We start from the raw sequence: 22,183 nt of genomic DNA on the forward strand, positions 1-22,183 counted from the left end.
TCAAAAATAGGTTGAACTTCATCGTTGCTTATTATGGTTACTCTCATTCTGGTCACTGAAAGTTTTTTATAAGTGAAGTTAGCAGGCAATAGCCTGTATAAGATGTTGGTTTGAGTTTGGGGGAAAAAACTGAAAATGTTAATATTAAAGACTGGAAGGTAAAAAAATGCTAAAATGCATTAGACCTTTTTAACAATGTAATTAAATTTCAGTCTTAGGAACACTGCTGAACAACATCAAATGACAAAGAGTCAAGCTGAATTAATCTAAAGGAAAAATGTAAACAGAGAAAGATATAATTAGCCTTCTATGAATGTAAAATGTTATTAAATAAAATAAACAGCTAAACCAGAGGGTAATGTACAGTATTTTCTACCACCTTCTATGTCCTTGTTTAGATATTTAAAGTAAGATTTTTTTTAGAGATGCTCAGTGCCCAGCTGATGAAACATATGAAAGGTTAATGTTAACATGCTAATACTGCTCCTATCCAAAATTCACTGGGTTTGAAAACATTCAAGTTCAGGCACTTTGAGATTATTCATAATGGACAACTTTGAAGGTTTACATTTTTATAACCACAGCCAGCCATGCCATTTTCAACCCCTTTGGTTACATTCTATAAAATCTGACTTCTTTAAACCCTGAAACATTAATGCACTTACCCAATTTAGTTGAAAAGGAAATTAGTAATACAGCTATTTCTTGACAATTTTTTGAGAGTATTCACATTGGATATACACGTTACTGAGTCTGAATTCATAACGTTGCTGTTGCAAAGGTAATGAATACATGCATAGAACATTATCAGAGTTCACTGCTCACAAGTATGAAAAATTCAAAAGAGCATAATAATCAAAAATTGTTCCCTCACTTCCGGTATTTTCTTTAGACTTACCTGCTGCAGAGCAGATAGGGTATTTGACAAATGGTTAAGCATCAAATCCTGGATGACTTTGGAAAAAACCTGTATTTTAAAGTAACATTTTCACAAGTGTGTGTGTACGTGTGTGTTTTTTACCTTGACAAAAAAAAAAGGGTCGATAACACCACTAAGGATGATTAGGAACAGGAAAAACAGAGGTCAGTCCTCTGGTAGGATTGTTAGCAGGCATGAACGATGCAGAGTAGCCTGCTAGGATGGTCCAGTAAAATGATATCCAGTACAGCTAGCTGTAGCATTTAAAGACTGTACAGCTACTCTGAACTATGCACTTTCATCAAAATTGGGATGTTTTGAAGAAACATTCAACAAAGTTTTGTCAGGAAGGGTTGGCAGACAGACACTCCTGTTTTCTTTTGCACACATTTTCATGAACTGAGTAGCTCAGGTTTTCATTAGAAGATGGACATTTCGCCGCATTTCCTTCTCTATGAGAACATATGAAAGATTTTGTCTTCAGTTCAACAGAGAACAAAAAAAAAAATTCATAATCTCAAAAACTGCTGTGAAATGAAATTGTCATCTCCTAGACCTTTACTGCTCAGTTTCATCTACTACTGTACGGGTACTAAGATTGTCTTCTGAACTTGCTCCTCATTTATGTAGATCTAAAATAATTCTCACTTATGCAAATTAAAATAATTGGGGTTAGCACCCACAGGGCAGGAAAATATCTACTTCTTTACAGTTCATCTAAGGATAAGGATCAGAATAATCAAAATTCAAGTAGACCCTAGTTCTGGGTTATGTGAGAAATGTATTGACTCTTGTGTATACAATGTACTAAAGCTAATTCCTAATTCACATGAACTCTGATGGAAGAACTTCAGCATGATGGACTTTCCTACAGGTACAAACAATTTTCTCAGTGATTCAATAAGATCAAAACTTCCCATATATAGTTCTCATACCTGTGAAAAAAATATGATAAAGTCCCTAAACTCATAGATCCATTTTTAAATAAAAAGTGTTTCTACACATGCTGTCACTTTAGTTTGACCCCTTTCTTTGCCTGTGCAAGTTAACTTTCAGGATAACAGAAAAAGACTTATCTGGTTTATTTTTTGTTTTTCCCCAAATTTATGGAAATGCTGAAAGGATTGCTAGTAAGACTGAGGTAAAAACAGTTGATAAGAATTTTGGGCAAGACCTGTTTTCCCTTTGAGTTAAGTCCTCTTTTGGGTATATGACATTACATTTTAAGCCTGATACAGAAATTATTGACTAGTTTGGCTATTAGTCAATATGGTGTCAAGAGAGATTTAGCTTCCAAAGTCCTCTGGATGCAAAGGATGAGGGGAGAAAAATGTGGATATGCAGCAGGACTGATACCTTTACTCACTAAGCATCACCATCCCAGTGTAAAAGTCTATGGATTCCAATTTTAGGATTACATAAGAACAGTGCACAGTTACCCTATCCCATTCCCAACCTGCCAGAATTCTTTGGCATGCTAATTCTGCAAGTTTACAATTGTACCTGTTTGCAAAGGGCAGCTTATTTCATGAGCTAACGTCGTGAAATGGATGTCTAGCTACTCCTTGCTCATGCAAGTTCCGGATTTTCTCAGGTTTTCCAGACCATAAAAAACATGCAGATGAGCCATAGCTTTGAAAAAAGCTTTGAACACATAGTTTTGGTGAAAATAACTTTTCAAGTTAGCCTAATTAAGGAGGGCTAGAAGCAAAAACAAAATAAATATTTTTGTAAGGAGCCAAGAAGACCTATTATCTTCATTCTTCAGTCAGGGTTTGGCAGATGTCTGTTGTCTTACCTCTGCAAAATATGGGCGTATCTAAGGATGTTTTACATTTCAGTGTAGGGTTATATTAAAGCACTCTGTTTGCAAATCGGACTCTGAAAGGTAAATATTTCCTTTGTTTGATAAGTCAGCATGAGAAGGGAAAGAGGATAAATCACTATTGCTTTTCTAAATGCGTGAATACCACAGGGTGATTTGTATAAAATATCAGGCACAAGTTATACATCCCGCTGAACTGTGGCCTGTGTTAACTGTCACTCTCCACGTTCATTCCTGAACTGCTATGATTTTGATTCCACTTGCTTCAAGTTGTCTCTTGGTTTCCTCTTTTTCACTCTGTGCTCACAGTGAAGAACAGATAGTTAAAATGAAAGGGGTTTATACATATAACTCTGCAATATTATGTATCTGACTAAAAAAACCCCAAGATATGTCTTTGTCTTTTTAATTTCCTTTAAAAAGGTGATAATGGGAATTGTTGCAGACATCAGCCAATTAGATAAATAATGCATTGTGTGAAGGAAGCTTCTTCAAACAATAAAATATTCACATTTTCAGTAGTTATTTGAGATTTTGATAGGAAATGAAAAAGAAGTAACAGGAAATCAGGAGGCAGTGGATAATGCCTCCTTTTAAAAATGTGCCAAAAAATGTCAGTGTGACCTAAGTAAAAATGCAGGCATAAAAGGGGGAAAAAATGCCTAAACGTAAAAAAACAAGCACTGTCAAATACGAAAGCTGTAAGAAAAGGGGAAAATAAAGACAACTAAACATATTAAATTATTAGCTTTGTATTCACTATTGATATATTTGAACACATTGCAATTTTGTATCATTGTTATGCCCTTTGATTTGCAACAAGAAGTTAAAGGTGATATTAATGCCTTGAAAAATCACTGAACATACTTTAAAAAGGAGATATTCAAGATCCCCTAAGTTTTAATTACAGTCAGTTTGCCATAAAATTATGTTTGACAGACAGAAAGTGCAAGCATCACCAATGTTAGTATCATCTGAAAAAATCTTTATAAGTAGTTAGCTGGAAATATGTCTGTAGGGAAACGTACGAAATACAGTAACTATTCAAGGAAGAGACATTTTTTTCTTATGCAATATTCTGCCCAGTGTACAAAGCAACAGCTCAGGAATACTTGTTCTGTAATCGTTACCTTTTTGGCAGGTAATAATTTTCTTCTGAAGCTGAAGGCACAAATCGTTGAGATGGTCAGCTTGCCAGTACTTAAGAAACACTTTTCGGACTCCTATCTAGAATACAAACAGCAGGGAAACCTTTACCGTCAACAAAAAAGGCCAAAACGATGACAGGTAAATAATGATAGTACGTATACAATCCAGCTAAGTGTTGAGATGAGATCTGCAATTTAAGAACAGTACAATGCCAGTACTTGTACAGAGAGGTAGTATCACTGGGTTGAATAAAAGATGTACTTGGAAAGGACAAGCAAGCTGTCAGACACACAGTCCCCCTTCAGTTCCAAAAACATCCAGAACAAATAATACAATCTTCAAGTTAAATACAGGTTGGAAAAAAAAGCATTCTGAATGTAATTACGCTAATGTGTTAGACAACGTAATAGAAAATAAGGTTTAGCTTTTATAAAGCAGGGGGCTGTAGGCAAGGAGAAAGGTGGCAAGCCATAAACCCACGTGGAGCAGAAAATGGTAACAGACAGCTGCCCTCTGTGCAACAGGAGGAATTTAGCCCAAGTTTGAGGGTGGGAGAAACTCACTGCCATCAGTGAGAATGATTCCTAATGTCCGGTAAAATTATGAATCCTAGTTCCCAGCCTTGCCTGCTGAAGCTGTTCTGCAGGTCTCCTTTTAGAATCAAGCCTAAGAAGTCAAAGACAGAGGGAGTCATTTGTGAAAAATAATCTCCTAAGCACTGATTGAGTGTATGAGCTTATTTTGGTGCTGACTAGTTGCTTGGTTTAACTCATCTGCTTCTTGAGGGTCTTAATAACAATCATTAGATGCTTTTCCTCCTTTACAGAAAAATTCAGCTAGTTAGACCAAAAGAAAACACCTTCCTTTTGATACCTTCTGAACATGCTGAAACAATCCTTAAAAATTCTTTTCTGTATAATCTTCAAAAGCATTCCTTTCTAATAGCCTTTAAAAAACCCACCACACATAAGCAAGCTACTCTACAAACAGTAAGTAACTAAAAAAATTGGATAAATAATGGGTTTTCTTATTCCATTTTCTTCTCAGGAATTCTGTAGAAGAAACTTTCCTTTACTCCTTAGAAATAAAAGGACCAGTACCAGAGAACTGTGCTGTCCTGTGAAGTTTATAGCTTCTGTCTAGCTATTAATTTTGTATGGCTAATAGGCATACTGATTAATTAATACAAGTCTGGCTGAAATTGCAGAAATTCATTCCAACTCTTGTTTGTCTGCAGCTCACAAGCTCATTCTCTTCTCATTGCACCATCCTGCTCCACTGTTGTTTTTTTAGTATAGATCTGGGAGACAGGTATCAGCAGGGAGATTGTCACACCTTTTCAACTAATTGTTTTTAATCCAAACACTATTGTCAGGTGTACATCACTGGTAATGACAAACTACAGAAAGCCAGGACATATATACCATGTCTAAACTCCATTAACAAAATTCAGAAATGACTGGGGCACGTTTTTGTCCCTTGGCTTCCCTTTTCTCTACTCTAGAGAGAAACTATTTTGAATCAAATGTTTTAAAAAGTCTCTAATTCTGAAATTTGGGCTGACAGACAATGATGGTGCAACTGTTAGTCTTTCAGTTAAAATCAGATGCTCTCAAATGGCAAAATTAGAATGCTTTCTACATTTTTTTTCTGCTAGTACCTCTTTTCCCAATAAAATAGGCCTTTTTGTGTTATTGCAGAGTGTGTGAAGGCAAGGTGATAAAAAACACATTTTACCTGTCTTGCCATTGTAGAAACTCATAAATAGGGAATAGGCTTTCTTTGCATGGTGGAAAATGCCTGGAACAGCTATTTTAGAAAACTGTGCAGCCACAGAAATATAACTCAGCTATTCCAGAGCAGCTCTTCTGTTCAGACCATCTATTCTGGAATAATCTTTCTGCTTACAAATTGGAGTTATTATTCCAGAACAATATTGCCTTTTCCTAAATCCTGTTTCTACAATGGTAGCTACCCTGGTAAAATGTTGTCTTTATTTTTGCTTAATAGATCAGCTTGAGTGATGCCTTCCAATTTTTAACTTCATATTCATCTGAGGCAATCTCACTGAGATTTCATTGTGCTCTCATACTCTGCTCTCAGGGACATTCTCTCATCCTCACTTTCTTGACTGCTGACTTCCAACAAAAGTTTTCACTTTTCTTCCTGTGCTTTCAAAATTCTCTCTTTGCCTGGTTGTCTTAGCACTCTGACTTCCTTCTTCATCCATCATCTATTCTGGAATCTGCTTCTATCCCAGGGCTTGCTAAATTCCCTTAGGAATCTTTCCTTTTATCCCCACTTCTTTTCCTCCTTATTTCATCAAAAAGTTCTGAGAAAAAGAGGTCAACCACTTTCTTCTTCAGTTTAAATTTGCTTCTCTTTTAGACATCTAATCCTGTACCATGAACAAGCAAACTTTTCATGGTTTCCCAGCAAACCATGTCAATTTTCTCTTCTCTTCCCATCAAGTATTCTGTTTTCATGCCTTCAACTTTCTTCCAGGATACCACAACTTCACCTTGACTCCTCCCACCACATCCACTCTGTCACTAAACCCTGTGAATTCTGTAATAATCGCTCATCAAACAACTATTTTTTCCATCCATCTTGTCAAAACACATATTGAACTTTCCTTATTACTAGCTTTGGCTACTAAACCCTCCATCTTCTTGCTCATATCACCTTAAATCCAGAAGTCTTCTATAAGAATAACTGAATTATTATTCATATGGTTAACTGTAATTAAATTATCATGTAGTTATTATAATTACCATTTGTATCTGAGTAGCTCTCAGACAACCAAAGCCTGGATACAAATACTTAATAAAATCATATTCTTCTACTCTGATTACATTTTCTCTTTATACTCCGCTGTTTCTTTCCACAAACCCTCTATAACACATTGGAGCCTCTTTTTCCCCCTCTGTCTCAGGCCTATGCCAAATCATCCACTTTTTCCTCATTTCTGCCTCTTTCCCTCCATTCCTCAAAAGGCTTGTTTCTTCCCTTACTTCCTCACTGGAAGTCTCTAAAACTTTATTTTCTACTAGGGCAATATTATGGTACTTTGACAGTAGAAAAGAGGATGGAAAGTTACATTTTGAAACCTTAAAAAAGCCCTGATTACCAGCAATGCCCGTGGCAAAATTAACAACCCCATTCTCGCTTAGTCTCATAGTTAACACACTGGTCACATCTAAGCTATACTTCAAATGTGTAACTTAACTAAACATTGAGTTGCAATTTATTTTGCAGTGTGCAGTCACAAAATCACAGTCAAGACAATTGCTCAAGCTTATGGTCAGTTTAGCTACAAGTGCCTGGCATTGTGGAGTCACAAAGCTAGCTAGGGGACATGCAAAGCATTAGCGCTCTTTTCTCCCGTCCTGCACGCTAGGAACAATAGAAACGGAGTTATTGTGGCATCACTTATGCTATGAACTTCATTAGTAGAAGCCTGCTACAATTTTTAAGTGAATGAAGGAATACAAAATGTCAATACAAATTCATTTTTACATTCGGATAAAAGCTATTTATAGATTTTACATCATGTGCCAGGTCTATCGAGAGCAGAGCTCTAGACAGAAGCACGTATAGAAGAAACTGCTATAACACATTTAGACTGTGTTAGTATGGCTGGAGATCTGTGTTCTCAGTCTTTGAACTAAATCTGATACCCTCTAAAGCTGACTGAAAACAAGCTAGTCTCACTGCCCTCTGCACAGTTCTGATGTTCAGTGACAGCAATAATGCTGAAAAATGTTGGAATTTCATATGCCAGATAACAAAACAGTTTTTGAGGCTGCCACCTGTCTTCATTCTGGTCTTTTCTCTAATCACAAAATGTTTTCTGCTTGCCTAGGGGAAAAAAAGGTTAAAATGTTCTTCCACTAAAGCACTCACTTCTCAGTGCTTTCTGGACTACAAAGTGCTCTCATCTGAGTCTGAAATTTTAATGTCATTCAGACTCCTGTAAAAGTAAACCATCTGTGAATTACAGTCATAGTTATTTTAATTAGAAAAGCATTAGGGTTTTAAATGTTATTTTTCAAAATGACACATTTTTTAAAGATTAAGTAAAATTGTCATTGATGACTACCAAAGTTTCAATTACTGCTACAGGCCTCCTTTTTTTTTCCTGGGAGGAAGGATGGGAGGGAGCTGTTCTTTCTCTCCTTCTTCTTCTTTTTTTTTCTTTCTTTTTTTTTTTTTTTACAGAAAAGGTGTAGGATGTAGAAGTACAGACGTTCAAAACTATGGAATGGATGCTGAGATGGTGTGTAGGTGGCTTGGAGGCAGTATTAGCTCATACTTAATAGGTGTCAAGGGAATCTGTAAAGCTGTTCTTTAGTTTAAAAAAGGCAATTTGTGGGAGTGCTGTGTGTTTCTGGCAGTACTTTCAAAATAGCTACCTACAAAAGACAGAGAACTATAATCTAATGATATTTTACACAATGACACACATTTTCACAGTGCATTAATGAAATGTAGAAAAAAGCCTTAAAACTATTGTAAAATGTCTTTTTGCAGTGTACATGTCTGCAGAAATATTATAACGACAAACACATTTACAGGGTACTGATCTTTTACAAGGACTGAAATGTTATTTTAAAGGCTTACTCTCTCTGCTTTATTTGTTAGCTTTTCTTCACACATTTTAAGAGTCCTCCTTTGTCTCTGGAAAACTAGTGACCTTGCAGCGTGGTACATACTGAATAAACCCACAGTTTAGCATAGCTTATGTATGGCCTTAATATAAAGTACGTGAATAGGCCAGTGTTCACGCAAGTGACATCAAGCATTTATGTAAGCGTGTGTCAGAAGTTTGACTTTAGGGAGAAAAACTGTCATTCAGCTCTCTGGGAAAGGGCAGAAAAATGGTCATTCCTTTTGCAACAACTGTACAAACCTCACAGCTCTCTGCACTTGTGAGGCGACAAGTGCAAAGTCCTTTCCCTACAGGAAAGGAAGTGATCAGGAAATATAAGATGCATGTAAGAAATACTCAGTGGAGGAAACCCTACCCCAGTTTTATCTCATGGGATCTCTGTACTCACTGGGCCTACGATTCTAGTCTTTCAAAATTCTAGAAATAGACATAGCACCAAAAGAAACAAAATGAAAGCATCTCTCTGCGTGAACTGAGAAATATAGGCAACAGGGACAGCAATGACAGAGAAAGTAAACTTTGAGGTAGGAGACTGGAAAACTAAACGCAGACAGATAAGGGATGGACACCAAATATGAAGCGAAGTATCTAGAAAAGAAAAAAATAGAAGAAACAAGAGAAAAGTGTCAAGAGAGATACAAGGGGGGGGGGGAGGGAGTGACAGAGAGACACAGAGATGGAATCCAGATTTGAGAGATCTGGATGCAAAAGATATCAGAAAGAAAATAAAGACTTTGCAAGTCTAGCAATTATAAGCAAACCCTGAAAGGTGGACAGAGAGAGGGAGGTATATAGTCTAGAGCGGGAAAAAAGATAGAAATAGGAACCAAAAATAAAGCTGTGTTGAAAGACTGAGAGCTTGTGAGCGTTCTGAGGACAAAGTGAACCATCCATCCTATTGTCTGGCCAAGGGGATAGGACGGACTTGTATTGCGTGGCACAAAATAGCTGCTGAGAAAGCTTGCAGGTGGTGGCTGGCCCAGGCCAGCCTGTTGGTAGTACCGGTGAGGTCCAAACTCACTCTGTGGCAATTTCTGTTACTAGCAAATTATTTCCAAGAATGTAACAGGATGATATAATGGAACAATGATATAACAGGACAATGTAATTCTGCTGACATGATTCAAAGTATGAGGGAAATATAGACACTGTGTTTTAATCATTTACTGTTAGCCTGGAAACTCCTCCTGGGATATTTTTTTAAAATGTGATCGTCATAATTTACTTAACTTTAAAACTGCCTAAAAGAAAATTGACTCTTAAAATAAGATATTCAAAACAAAAAGGAGCATTGACTTCCAGCACAGTTAAAATTACTAAATGACAAATGAATAAACTGGCATACAATTTATGAGTACTCAAAGTTTTCCCACTCGGGGGAAAAAAAGTTAAGAACCCCTTATATATTACACTGCTTGCGAAGTACTCTAGTACTTTATCATATCATGTACAAAGCAATTTATAAATTTATAAATGGCATAACCATTTTCATTTTAAGCCAAAATAAACAGTTCTGTTCAACAAATAACTTCAAAGTCTCTCTGAACTAAGCATACAATTTACATATGTATGATTTCATATACTTCTGCTCGTTTCTCTGATTTAATCATATGCCACTTACGTTCTATACTCTTCAATTTAATCATAAATATACTTTGCCCAAAAAGGACTCTGGCATGCTAATATTGTACATTAATATATTGAAATAAAAAAATACTTATAGACAGCTGTATCAAATCCAATAAATGACACCTGTAGGTCAGTAATGAATATGGTTCTCTCGGCGACTGGTAAGAACTGTGGATCAGACTCTTCATTTTCCTTGTGCAGTTCTAGAAGTGCTAGAAGAATTTAAAATCTCTAGATGGACTTCTGGTATTTCCCTTTATTGAGGGCTTATGCTCTGTTTTAACTTTTTTTTTTTTTTTGAGTGGAAGAAGTTTAATAATACAGCTCCACACTGGCAAGGATCATTTCTCCAGAAACACTGCAGGCTCCTGAAACAACTCTAGCAGTGTCTGTAGTTATAAAAATGTGAACTGGCACGAACACAATATCTGTCTCATGCAACTACCTGATGCTGATTTGGAGCTTCATAAAAACATTCTGACTAACTTCCCTGTACTGCTTATTTCATACCTGATGAGTCTTTGGATCATCCCATTCAAACTTAAGACTTGTCTTACTCTTTCCAAAATGAGTGATTTCTTGTGTTCAGAATTCAAGGCTACCGATAAGAAGGAATCATTGTGGATCAGAAGCAGCAGGCTAAAAATTGGGAAGATAAACTAAGACAAAGCTTTTATTAGACATTTTTAAGGATTCCTATCTTTTAACCAGAAAAGCATTTCTAGCAGTCAAAGGCTGAAAGATTCACTTTTAGTGAAGTCTGGCCTTTGCAGCACTTGTATTTAACAGCTGCACTGTATAGCAAGAGTAAATTAAATTGATGTTTTGTTTTACTTCTGGTATAATATGAGTTGTTTGCATTTTGGCAAGCTCCATCTGAAGTAACTGAGAAGGGTTAATTGCAGACCACTGACCTTAGCTAAACAAAATGTAAAGCTCCAAGTTTTGATGAGAAAGCTCAGTAAGCTATGAGCTAACTCTCCTTTATTGAATTTATATTTGCAAGCTTAACAGTGTGAGGAATGATAATCCAAACAAATGAAAGTTTCCTCATATCAGTAAAAAAGCCAAGGACTGTTTGTGCCCCATACTTCTCCCAAAGCATGATAATGTTTGCAAACTAGTCATGTTATTGGGACTGTAGGCTTTGCTTAACTAATACATCACTGCATGACAATAAATGAACACAGCACTGAAAACGTGTACTTTCCTAATGTAAAGGCCTTCAGATGTTCTGAAGGGCAGGAGATTCTTCTGCTTTACATGGAGCAGCTAGTACTTCCACTCAATTTGACTCTAAAGTTACTACATACCATCTTGCTCCTTCTAACATTAATAGCAAAACTCTCACTGACTTCTCCAGGGGTTAAACAAGTCTATTACATTCACTCTGTCTGGAGTAGGAATGGTTTGTTTTGATTTAGAAATCTGATTTTCTCTTACATCGGGTGTGCTTAAAACTCAGCAAGTAGCTAAGCTTGTCATGATCAAGTATATATTTAAGCTGAAAGAACACTTTATCTAGGCTGTGCAGAGAGTCAAGATGCAAAAACTGCATTTCATTAATAGCTCTGCACTTTTATAAGTTCAGTAGTTAAGCTAAGTGCATGACTGAAACTGCATGGTATGTCAGCTTCAATGAAACAGCTGTTTTATTGTCCTAGTTTAGTTATCTCCAGCTCAACTTACCCAAGTAACAGCAACATTTCATAAACCTATCAACACTTCCCTAGTAAATACTTTCTTCTAACACAGAAGCTGCTGAATCAAGCACCAGACGTTGGCTAGCTGATAGTGTTTGCTCTTATGCTCTATTAAACAGTAGAAATAAACCAAAATTAGATTCTGGTATTGGATCTTCTTCACTTGTCCTCCATTTTTAAACAGACTGCAGTATTTACAAGAGGAGAAAGAACTTGTTCTGTGAGTAGGCTCTGGGTTTTGTTGTTTTGTTGGTTACTAAAACATTCTCCAAACACAACTTACGTGAGAAAGAAAAGATAATTTGTCAAGCAGGAAATAAATACAAAGAAACAATTTTCTTTACTCATTTTTGGGCTTTCACTTCAGAACACAGATTTACTTTCCCCTCCCCCAAGTTAATATCACCTTTCACAAAATGGGATGGTGAGGTACGTTATCAGAAGGAAGTTAAATAAAGTATCATCCAGATCCACTCAGCTATAAAGTCCAGATCTTTCTTTTTCCCCCTCTGCTGGGGAGTTTATTGGCAACCTCATCCTCTGATGATGACATATAAGCAGGAGATTGATTTCAGATGTGTATTGCTTTCTCCTAAACGTCATCATCTTTGATGTGGATATTTTGGTTATCTATCTTTTTGGTCAATTTATCTACCCAAATCTGCAACAGCTCTTCAGGGAAGTGCAGGTAACAGTGTTGGGGAAGACATTTTTGACTTACTCGTGAACCCCTGCATCAAATAGGTTTTCAGTTCCAGCAGTGACTCATTTGAAGTAGTTACTGCTGGCAACAGTGGCTGAATAAACTGGTTATATGTGTAACCCCCTACTTCTTGGATGATTTTTAATGATGTACTACAGATGATTCCTTTCCTTGGGCTTTGCTAGCTGACATCATCTTGGGTTCCTAATTCCTCTTTTCCTTCCCTTTCTTCACCCTCCTCCCTTTTAAATTTTTTTCTTCTTTTTTCAGAGTCCTCTGCTGCAAAAGCATAGAGGACGGCACCCATGACAACTGCAGGTTGTATAAGCTTCTTCATTTAGATTGTTATTTAAAGTTCAACTTTCATGATTAGTCAAATGAATCAAAAAGATAATTGAGAGAGAGAGATTATGTGACACAGACATTAGTCACTACTGCTGATAGTTGGGTATATGGTTTTGTATCACCTATGCAAAACGTGTTGGTGTCAAGCTTGTATTCACTGGGCATTTGTCTGTAAGAAATTGTCTGGACTTAGAGTGAATTTTCTCCTAGATTTTTCTTCCATGATTATCATCTTTCCATCTGTTTGTCATAGCTCTCTGTGGCTTGAAAAAGGTGTAAGGAGAAGGTCCCTCATTTTTTCAGACCTTGTTCCTTTCAGCTTAGTCTATTGCCATGTGCTTCTTAGTCACTGAGTGACAATGGTATAACTCTCACCCCCAAACCCTCCTATTCAATTTAACTTATCAGCGTCTCTTAAGAGTTTTGTTCCTTTCTGGTTTGAAAGACAATGCATTATGCACTGCTGTAGTACTGCACACCTCACTTCTCCTGGTGTTAATGAGATTCTGGAGTCAGAACCTCTAAAATCTGTTTGAGATCACAAGCTTCAGTCCCCTGCACGATGGAGGGATTCTGTTTTGCAATTTCCTTTTCACATTTTTGTCTTCCAAGGTTTCAGGCTTGTTTCCAAATGCCAATCACTACAGAATTGCTAGGTTTGAGCTGTAGGCTTTTACTGACGGCCAATTGCTTTTTTTTTGTGCTGCAACGCTGTTACTGGCTCCTGGGGAAATAAACTCCATAGGCAACCTGCTCTGTGTTTTGTGTCTGGAGCACAATATGCAATTACTGTTACACAGCCTTTGCCCAATGTCAAGCTTGTAGCCCCACACAAGTTCTGAAGGTTAGTGGTAGTCTCAGCTCCAGGTACTTGTAAGCAAAGATACAGCTTCTAGATATTAATGACTGTTTTTTATAGAGAACCTTGTGGCAAGGATGCAGAATATAACCCAGAGCTGACTTAAGAAACCTGCATAGGGAACGCAAGTCTAATTTAATACTGTTATCTTTTTCAGGGTCCATCCTTTTGCTCTTTGCTATTGAGGGAGTGGGGCTATACGTGCCCACTACTTACTTTAGTGACTAAAAGGGGACTTAAACAGTATTTTGATCAAAGAAAAATCTTCTTATGTGTCCAAGTGCAGGGGATCATGTATGTGTGCTCCCAACATAGTGGGGGTCCTACCATTTTTCCCATTATATCTGGGCCACTGAGAAACACCCATAGCACAAAGTCCAACATAGTCCTTGCCCTTCATAAACAGTTGCAGAAACTTTTTCTGGGCATCTTAATGCTTAGAGGTCATACATGAATTAGAAGACCTATGTTAACCCCTTCCTTTAAACTAATATTCCCAAAGCCTATAGGAGTGCCCTAACCACTGTCCAGTCCCTAAACTTCATAGCTGTCCCTGAAACCGGTCTGGATACTCTCTTGTGGAATAGATTTCAGTCCTCCTAGGCTGGGAAAAGACCTGAATCTGAAGCTCACACTGCCTGGGAGAATGCTCTACACATTAAGTCACAGAAAGCTTCCCTTCTGTACAATAGCTTATATAGTATGTAAGGAAACACCATTTTCTTTAGAAATTGCATATGTTAAAGAAATCAGTCCTGCTCAATTACAAAGCTGCCCAAAGGAAATGACTGAGTACTCTGGACAAATGGAGACATCCATCTTGCAATCCTCACGCTGGTGAGGATTAACTAGGATATAAACAGGGTAAGGAGATGGGATAGGAAGTTGAGATCTTCCTGTTCAGTGTTTGGCTTTTTTTTTTTTTTTACTTTACTTGATGTACAGCAACGCTAGGTACTTTGCTCTATCTCTGAATCAGCACACTGGCACCTACAAAGGCATTGACTATATGGGAAGTCCTAAGTAGTTGTTTTGGGTCTCCCCTATCATGACAGTATAGCATTTAGTATAGGATTTTACATAAAGAAAATGTGCAGGGTTTTTTTGTAATTCAGAAACCATTCAACCACTAAAATGTGTACACCAGATACCTTTAAAAACCTGGATGCAAATTTACACAGCATATATGCTTAATTGAAATCTTTTCCTTCCCACAAGAATACACTGATTTTTTGACACAATGATCACAGCTACTCATATGCTAGAAAACTCAAAAAATCAGTTTGATTCTATCCCAAAGCATATATTAAATGTCAAAAGAATATACTGCTGCAAAGGATCTGGTGGCTTGCCACAATGGAAATGACTCAGCTAGCTTGTTTAAAGAATGATATTTTAATTGCTTTGTAGATCACAAACCTGCCAGCCTTGTAATTTACACTGCTGAAGAACAAGACGACATCTCTCCTTGGCAGACAACTTCTTCTTCTCTCCTGCTGCTGTATCAGCCAAATCTTTATACCTAGAAAAATCAGCAGAAGTAGAGTTACTCTAATGGCCTGGTTGACATCTTTGCAGACACTGTCAGTTTTCCTTTGACTCGCAAATCTTTGATATCCGAACTGGAAGCTTAGGATTCTGCTAAGAGTGAAGAAAACAAGGCGGCCAATCACTTTAAATCTTTTATATTATTAGACGTGACCTTGGTTAATAACAGTGTGGGACAAGTGATGCCTAAAACCCAGATTTGCTTCCTGTCAGTTCTTTGGATGCCTCACTGAAAATCAATGCAGAAAGAATGAAAGCCTCACCAACTGATTTCATTGGTAGTGAATCGGGTCACTGAAAGGAGGGAAATATTTTTTTAGTATATGTCATATGACATATGCCTATTAAGGAGTAATTCATAAGAAAGTGACATTGATAAAAATGTTTTCCATCAGTCTGAAATAATTTTTTCTTAATTTTGAACAAAAAGTCTTATAGCAAAGAGACTTTAAGGAACTCGATCGGTTTACTGTCGGAAAGAAGATCAAGAGGAGATTTGATTGTCGCATCGAGTACCTTCAAAGGCAGAGAATGCTAGATATTAAAGGGCTCTTTGATGTACCAGATAAAAGAACTAATGCAGGAAACTTAAGTCATACAAAGTCAAATAACGTATAAAATTCAAATTTTAACTGTGGACTTACTACAGCATATTCGTAAAGAAACTGATGAATTTTATACATCTCGATGCTTCATATTATTACTATATGAATACCTTTCTTGAAGGTATTCCTCAGTCTAGATCTGTCTGGATGCAATGAGCTGGAATGCTTTTTCATTATAAAAAGCCAGCTTTTGAAAAGGAAAGATTTTACAAATGTGTCACTTTTGATTAAAGTCCCAATGAAACAGGGGTAAGTTTTGAAGTTTGTGTGTTAACTACATTTCCTGACATTTTATTTATTTGGTTCCTTAACAGCTGAATTCACCTATAGCTCTGGTACAACCCAAAACTGTGCTGTCCTGGGACCACTCACACAGACCATGGCAGGCAAAGCTGCAGGGCTGGAATGACTCCAGGGACATCAATGGTCCCAGGAGCTGTAGCAACTCTGGAGCAACGTCTGCAGGAAAACTGCTGTAAGGCCAAATTTCACCTAGACTTCTAGTTTCCTGGAGCTGCACAGACCCTTGGGTATCTCAGCTCCTGCAGTCTGGAAATATTCTCTGGTCTGGTAGCAGTCCTGCTGAGGAATCCATGGCTAAGTCTATACTAGTAATTGAAATGTGAGAGGGATTATTTCTCTGGCATAGAAACCGTCTGGCAAAAAAACATCCTATTTATTAAGTATTCTGTTATGTTCTATTAAACTGTCACCCTCCAACGGAGCGTAGCCATATCTAGGCTGCCTTCTGGGACTGGTCACTAGCTTGTCTTAATTCCCAAATCGTGCCCAGGAATTGTTTGGAGGAATGCTGATTGGAAGGGGCCAAAACTTCACCAGAGATCCTTTTAGTTTGTCTAACACTCCAGATTAGCAGTAGAAAACTGTGGTTCCTACTTTCCCAATAGCTCAACCAGCTGTACGGGCATGAAGACATTTGTTTTATGGACTGCTAGTAAGGCTGGGGCCACCTCGTTTCCATACTTGTATCAACTGGATTTTCTCAGAAATCATGGAGAATCAGAGGTGTTAGAGAGACAACTGGAAAGCTTAGCAACTGCTGACTGAAACAAAGATGATTCAGCATTGACTCACAATGCATGAATGTGAAGAAGTGACTGTGAAAGTGCTCAGCCTGAAACTCACTCACAACAGAAATCCAAAGAAACATATTTCCTTCCTGAAACAGAGCCAAATTAAAATTAACAAGGTTGAAATTCTAAGTTTGGATCAGATTTACTTTAGATCCATGAAAATCACAGGACTCAAAACAAGGATAACCAAACATTCTTTACAATCTGTATTATACAGGAGGCCAGACAAAAATGATCCACTGCTTCCTCCCGCTTTAAAAGTCTCTGAAATTCCACCACATTATCCTGGAAGTCTGATCAGAGTTCACAACTCCCTTCTATCCATTAAAGCAAGCTCTGTCTTAGGAAAAGAGGATGGGCTAAGGGTTGTGGTAGCAGAGAAAGAGCTAACAATGGAAATTTAATTCTGCCACAAACTTCCTCTGTGAACATAGCAAGTCATTTGGAAGATGATCTACCTTTCCCTATGTTAGACACTAAAAAGCTACGCTCCTAGCTGGAATTAGTCATCTTGTTCTCAAAACAGTCTATGAAGATAGGTGTTTCCATAGGGTGACTTGTTCTATGCATCCTAGATATTTTTGTTAAAATGAGAAGAGGTTGCCCTCTGGAGGTGCCTTTCTCTACTGACCCTAGATGGACTCAGAAGAGAAGTCCAGGCTGGATACTTGCATGCTGGGTGGCTGAGAGGAATCTCACAAGTCTACTTGTCTGACTGACTTACTCATCTGCAGAGTAACTAACGGAGGGACTAACAGAACTTCCTTATTTCTCCTATCTATCTTGTTCAAATATACTGGCTATCTAAGCACCTAGGATGAAAAAGCACCTTTAGGCCTGGTGCCATCATCTGCCATCTCAGATCAATCATTTTTATCTTGTATAAGACCGCTTAAACAAAAACAACACAAAATTTGTAGCTATTTTTCAGCCAGAATGGTTCCCGGATTTGATTCTCAGCCCAGTTGTGCAAATACCAGTGTTAACAGCAGGGAAGTAATGGGAATGGGTAAGTGGGAATGAGCAGACCACACCTGTTGGTGGCAGCCCAGATTTGTCCTGGACAAAAGTGGTTGTGTAATCATAAGCTTATTTGATTTTTTGTACTTAATTTTAAGTGAGTTAAAATATTTAAACTTTCTTCATTATTTTTTTTCCTTTTGGGGAGATAACCAAACACTATAGCTTTGGCTCAGGCATTTTTTTGTATTCTAAACTTGCTATTACCCTCAGTAAAAAATGGTGTCAAAAAGAAAGCAAAACAAAATTGACAACAAACTAACATATAAAAAAAGAAATAAAAATTTATAAGTGACACATTATTATCAAAACACAAAATGACATATCTTTAGTGTATCAGATAGATACTTTCTACTGTGAACTCAGCTTGTGTTACCACGTTACACAATAATTTAATGTCCTCTTAAATTTAACCCTTTCATGGTCTCAAGAATAGCAAAAGAATTTATTATTTTTCAAATTTACTGTATCACAGAAAATAGTAATAAAAAATACTGAATTTATGGTGCAGGCTTGATAGATAAACTTGAGTTACTTGCAAACAACAGGGCTTGCTTCTGGGGAAATGTAATCTGGAGAGTCTTTGGAACTTTCCCTTACCAGAGAATTCTTCCCCCACCACTGCAGCCTTAGTTCACTCCGAAATGAACGAACAAACCCAATTAAATATCAGGCTGCTTCTCACTGACAGGTCATACACTTTGCTGAAAGTAAATAATGCAGAGCGTATTTGTAAGGCTTTAGAGAGGGTCCTGAGGAATCCAGTGAGCATACTCAGTTCTACCTTGCTAAAAATGTCTTTAATCAGGTGAAATACGCTTCAGCTAAACTTGGACGAGTTAGTTGTCTAGAGTTTCTTAAGAGTCAGTAGAAGACACTATTCAGGTGTCATATACCCTACTCTAATATTGATGCTTAAAATAGGTCAGATGAACTGTGCACTGCAAGACCCCCATTTCTTTCCATTGAGTATAAAGATAGTCTGTGCTCTTGACTCCAGCGTAGACATCTAATATTAGACAAAGTGAATCTCTCTCCTAGCCAAGTCAAGAAGCTGATAAAAAGCAGTATTTTATGGGCTAGCCAGAGCAACTCATTCACTAATGGATCCAACAGCCCTCCAACACCATGTCAAGACTAATGTAGTGTTGATTAGGAAATAAATGCAAGACCTCTTCGCGTGCACCCCCCTTCCAGTTACAAGTTGAGGCAGGGAACGCTATCATTGGGGGGCTCTCCCCAATGCCCCTCCACAGGACATCAGTGTGAGAGAAGCTCCGTTTTCCCCAGCTTTGTCCTTAGCACCCTCCTTGTCCTAACTTGTCATTTTTACACACCTAAAAAGAAGAAAGAGCTTTTGGCCAGACAGGCTAGCGCTGTGAGCATGTACAGACTGGGCAGGACCCTCTGGTGTTGTAGAAGCTCTGCTCTGACCTCTCTTCCTTTACTTCTGAATGATTTTTTTGTTTGTTTGGACTAGATACTGCTGCCAATACCTTCAGGTAGCTTGTGAATACGGAAAACTCAGTTCTCTTGGGTCTTCACAGATAAGGATGTTATCTGATCATTTTCTCCCTCACTTCCCTAAGTGCACAGCCGACAAGATCCAGCAAGCTGTTTTTCCCTGAGACAGAATATTCCCGAGTTCAGGTTATGGCACAGTAACCCACAGTAATATTCTCAGGCTCAGCACGCTATTTGATTTACATGGAGTGTGCACAAATAGGCTGTAGGGCTGTACTCCCAGTTCTGTAAGCACAGCAAATCTTTAAGCATTGGAATAAACACCACACACTCAATTGCAATAGCGCATCAACATGATAGAGGATACTAATGGAAAGAACACAGCAAGTGCAAAGGGCACAAAACCAAGCAGCTCCAAATCAACAGCTTAAACAAACCACGTAGATGTCCTTGAACTGAAGCCTCAGAATGACTTTTTTTGTTTGTTTCCTTTTTGCTATTCTTTTTCTAAGGTCTCTCGCTAGCCTAGCTAAGAAAGAAAGACCAAAAATGACAAAGTCAGAGGTAGCCACTGACTGCAATCCAATGTCCTCAGTAAGAGGACAGCTTCTAACACCAGAACTCAAATTTTCCTGAAAGCAACTCCTTCTCTCCATGTCTTTTGTCTTGTTATTTAAAAAATAAAAATCACGTACGGCTGGCATGTAACTGCTTTGTAAGAGTGCTAACTAATGTAGTTTTAAGTTTTAAATATCCAAACAGAGCTTATGCAAAGAAAAATAATCACTCCTGCCAGTATAATTCATTATGTTGCAGTTTCATTTTCTCTTCCTTTTGTTTACTATGATGTATTCTGTTTGCCAAGGTAAAATGGCATGGTTTAGTAAAATCTATTCAAAAAGTAGTGAATAAAAGAAGGCAATCGAAATTAACTTGTATCCTGTATTTCTGCTAGAAGAAATGTAAAAATTGTCATCACAAAGGAGTAAAACCAGGTTGTGCTGTCTTGCTAAATTCTCTTTTTTTCCTTTCTAAACTTCCTCTTTTCTTCTTTTGACAACCAGTAACAGATTGACATATTATTATGTCTGTGAAGTATGTGAAAGAGATGGACTTTATTTGCAAAACTTGTCACTATGTGCTCATAACTCAGGATTTTTAGTTTTGTTTGTTTGGATTTGGGGAGGATGGGGAGAGTGGGTTAGGCATGGTTTGTATTTGAAAAATCTATCAAGTGAGAGCTGAAATATCTAGACGACTATCTACTGAAGAGAGAAACCTATTTTTTTTAAGGGCAAAAAAAAGGATGTCTGGAAAATTTTCAAGTAATAGAAACCTCATAAAAAGCAGTCAGCAGCAAAGAATAGGATGGAATTTTGATTAATGTGTATATAAAGGATAAATACTCATTCCACTTCCCTGTGTTATATTCTTCTTTTCTTGAAGGAATAACCTAATTATTTTTGAAATATGAGGAACATGGGAAATTCCAGATAATCAGAAAAGGGGAAATAGATTATTATAGTTTCCAAGAAAAGAAAAGAAAAGTGATTCTGCCATCTCTGTACAATATATATGACATAAATACCTCATTATACAGCATAAATATTAACAACCAAAGCAGGTATTCAAAATTTTGGAGAGAATAAATCTTTGGATGCAGAGAAGAAAAAGATGCCTTTATAAATAACAGATTACAGCAGACAAAAAGACTGTATTTTGGGCTTCTCTTGTAGGAGAACAAAAATATAGTATAAGAGGACTATAAGGTTTACCTTTATATGGAACACATTTTGCACTGAGGCTGCTTCATAAAGGCTTACAGAAATAATTCAGATTTGTGTAGAGGTGGGCATGAAGTGCAATTTGCTTGATAGATTTGAAACAATGAATAAGTATATATGGCAATGAACCAAAACTTTAGAGTATCTGCCTACTGCACCAGTTGTTAGTTTTTTAAATATCCTAATTGATATCAAGCAACACAGGATTAAATGGCTAGACCTGCAGACCAATAAGAATTAAGGGAGAAAATAAATTAGAGTAATTTTGGAGAAACTGCAAGCAGTTTTATTATTTTCTCTGGGGTAATCTGGCACACAGACATTTACTGACAGAAAGAAACCTAGAAAGCGATAATGCTAAAAGTGACCTTACAGCAAACTGACCAGGTATCATAGTTTTACTACAATGTTTTTATATATGCCACTGGAAGCCAGAAACTTTTCAACTGATGAAACATTCTGATTGTCTACTTCAACAATTAAAAATTCACTTCCTATATAAAGAGGTATAGGGGCATACATAGCATGCTTTAACATGTCTATGGAAAAAGGAAAATATACTTGGAGTGACATAAATGGTATGTACCTGAAATAAAAGAGCAAAATTAAGGACTAAGAAATAAAAGTGGAAAAGACTCAGAAAATCCCCAGCACAAAATTTTACAGTGACCTGCATGTGGGTCAACCACTGGCCCCATGTGGAGCTTAGTACAGACTTTTGAGGGAAGATCAGGGCTATGAAATCCACTAGATCAGAATACCCTTGCATAAGAAGTGGCCATTTGGGATATTTTAATTTAGACTGAATAAAAAGTAAAATAAATTTCTCAGATAAAGATACTACTTTGTGATGGGTGATAGACA

The 22,183-nt window shown here is 37.3% G+C and overlaps 1 protein-coding gene across 1 annotated transcript in view; it reads right to left on the minus strand.

Moving 5' to 3' along the window:
- The window catches only part of MYO16 (myosin XVI), a 317,122-nt gene that overhangs the window by 48,682 nt on the left and 246,257 nt on the right, over positions 1 to 22,183 (minus strand). The window contains exons 28-29 of the mRNA XM_076361144.1: positions 15,224 to 15,326; positions 3,875 to 3,971 (exon numbers count right to left, since the gene is read on the minus strand). Coding sequence (XP_076217259.1) covers positions 3,875 to 3,971; positions 15,224 to 15,326 — 200 coding nt within the window. The remainder of the gene's footprint in view (positions 1 to 3,874; positions 3,972 to 15,223; positions 15,327 to 22,183) is intronic.

This window comes from Aptenodytes patagonicus, chromosome 1 (assembly GCF_965638725.1).
Source record: "Aptenodytes patagonicus chromosome 1, bAptPat1.pri.cur, whole genome shotgun sequence".
Lineage (NCBI taxonomy): Eukaryota > Metazoa > Chordata > Aves > Sphenisciformes > Spheniscidae > Aptenodytes > Aptenodytes patagonicus.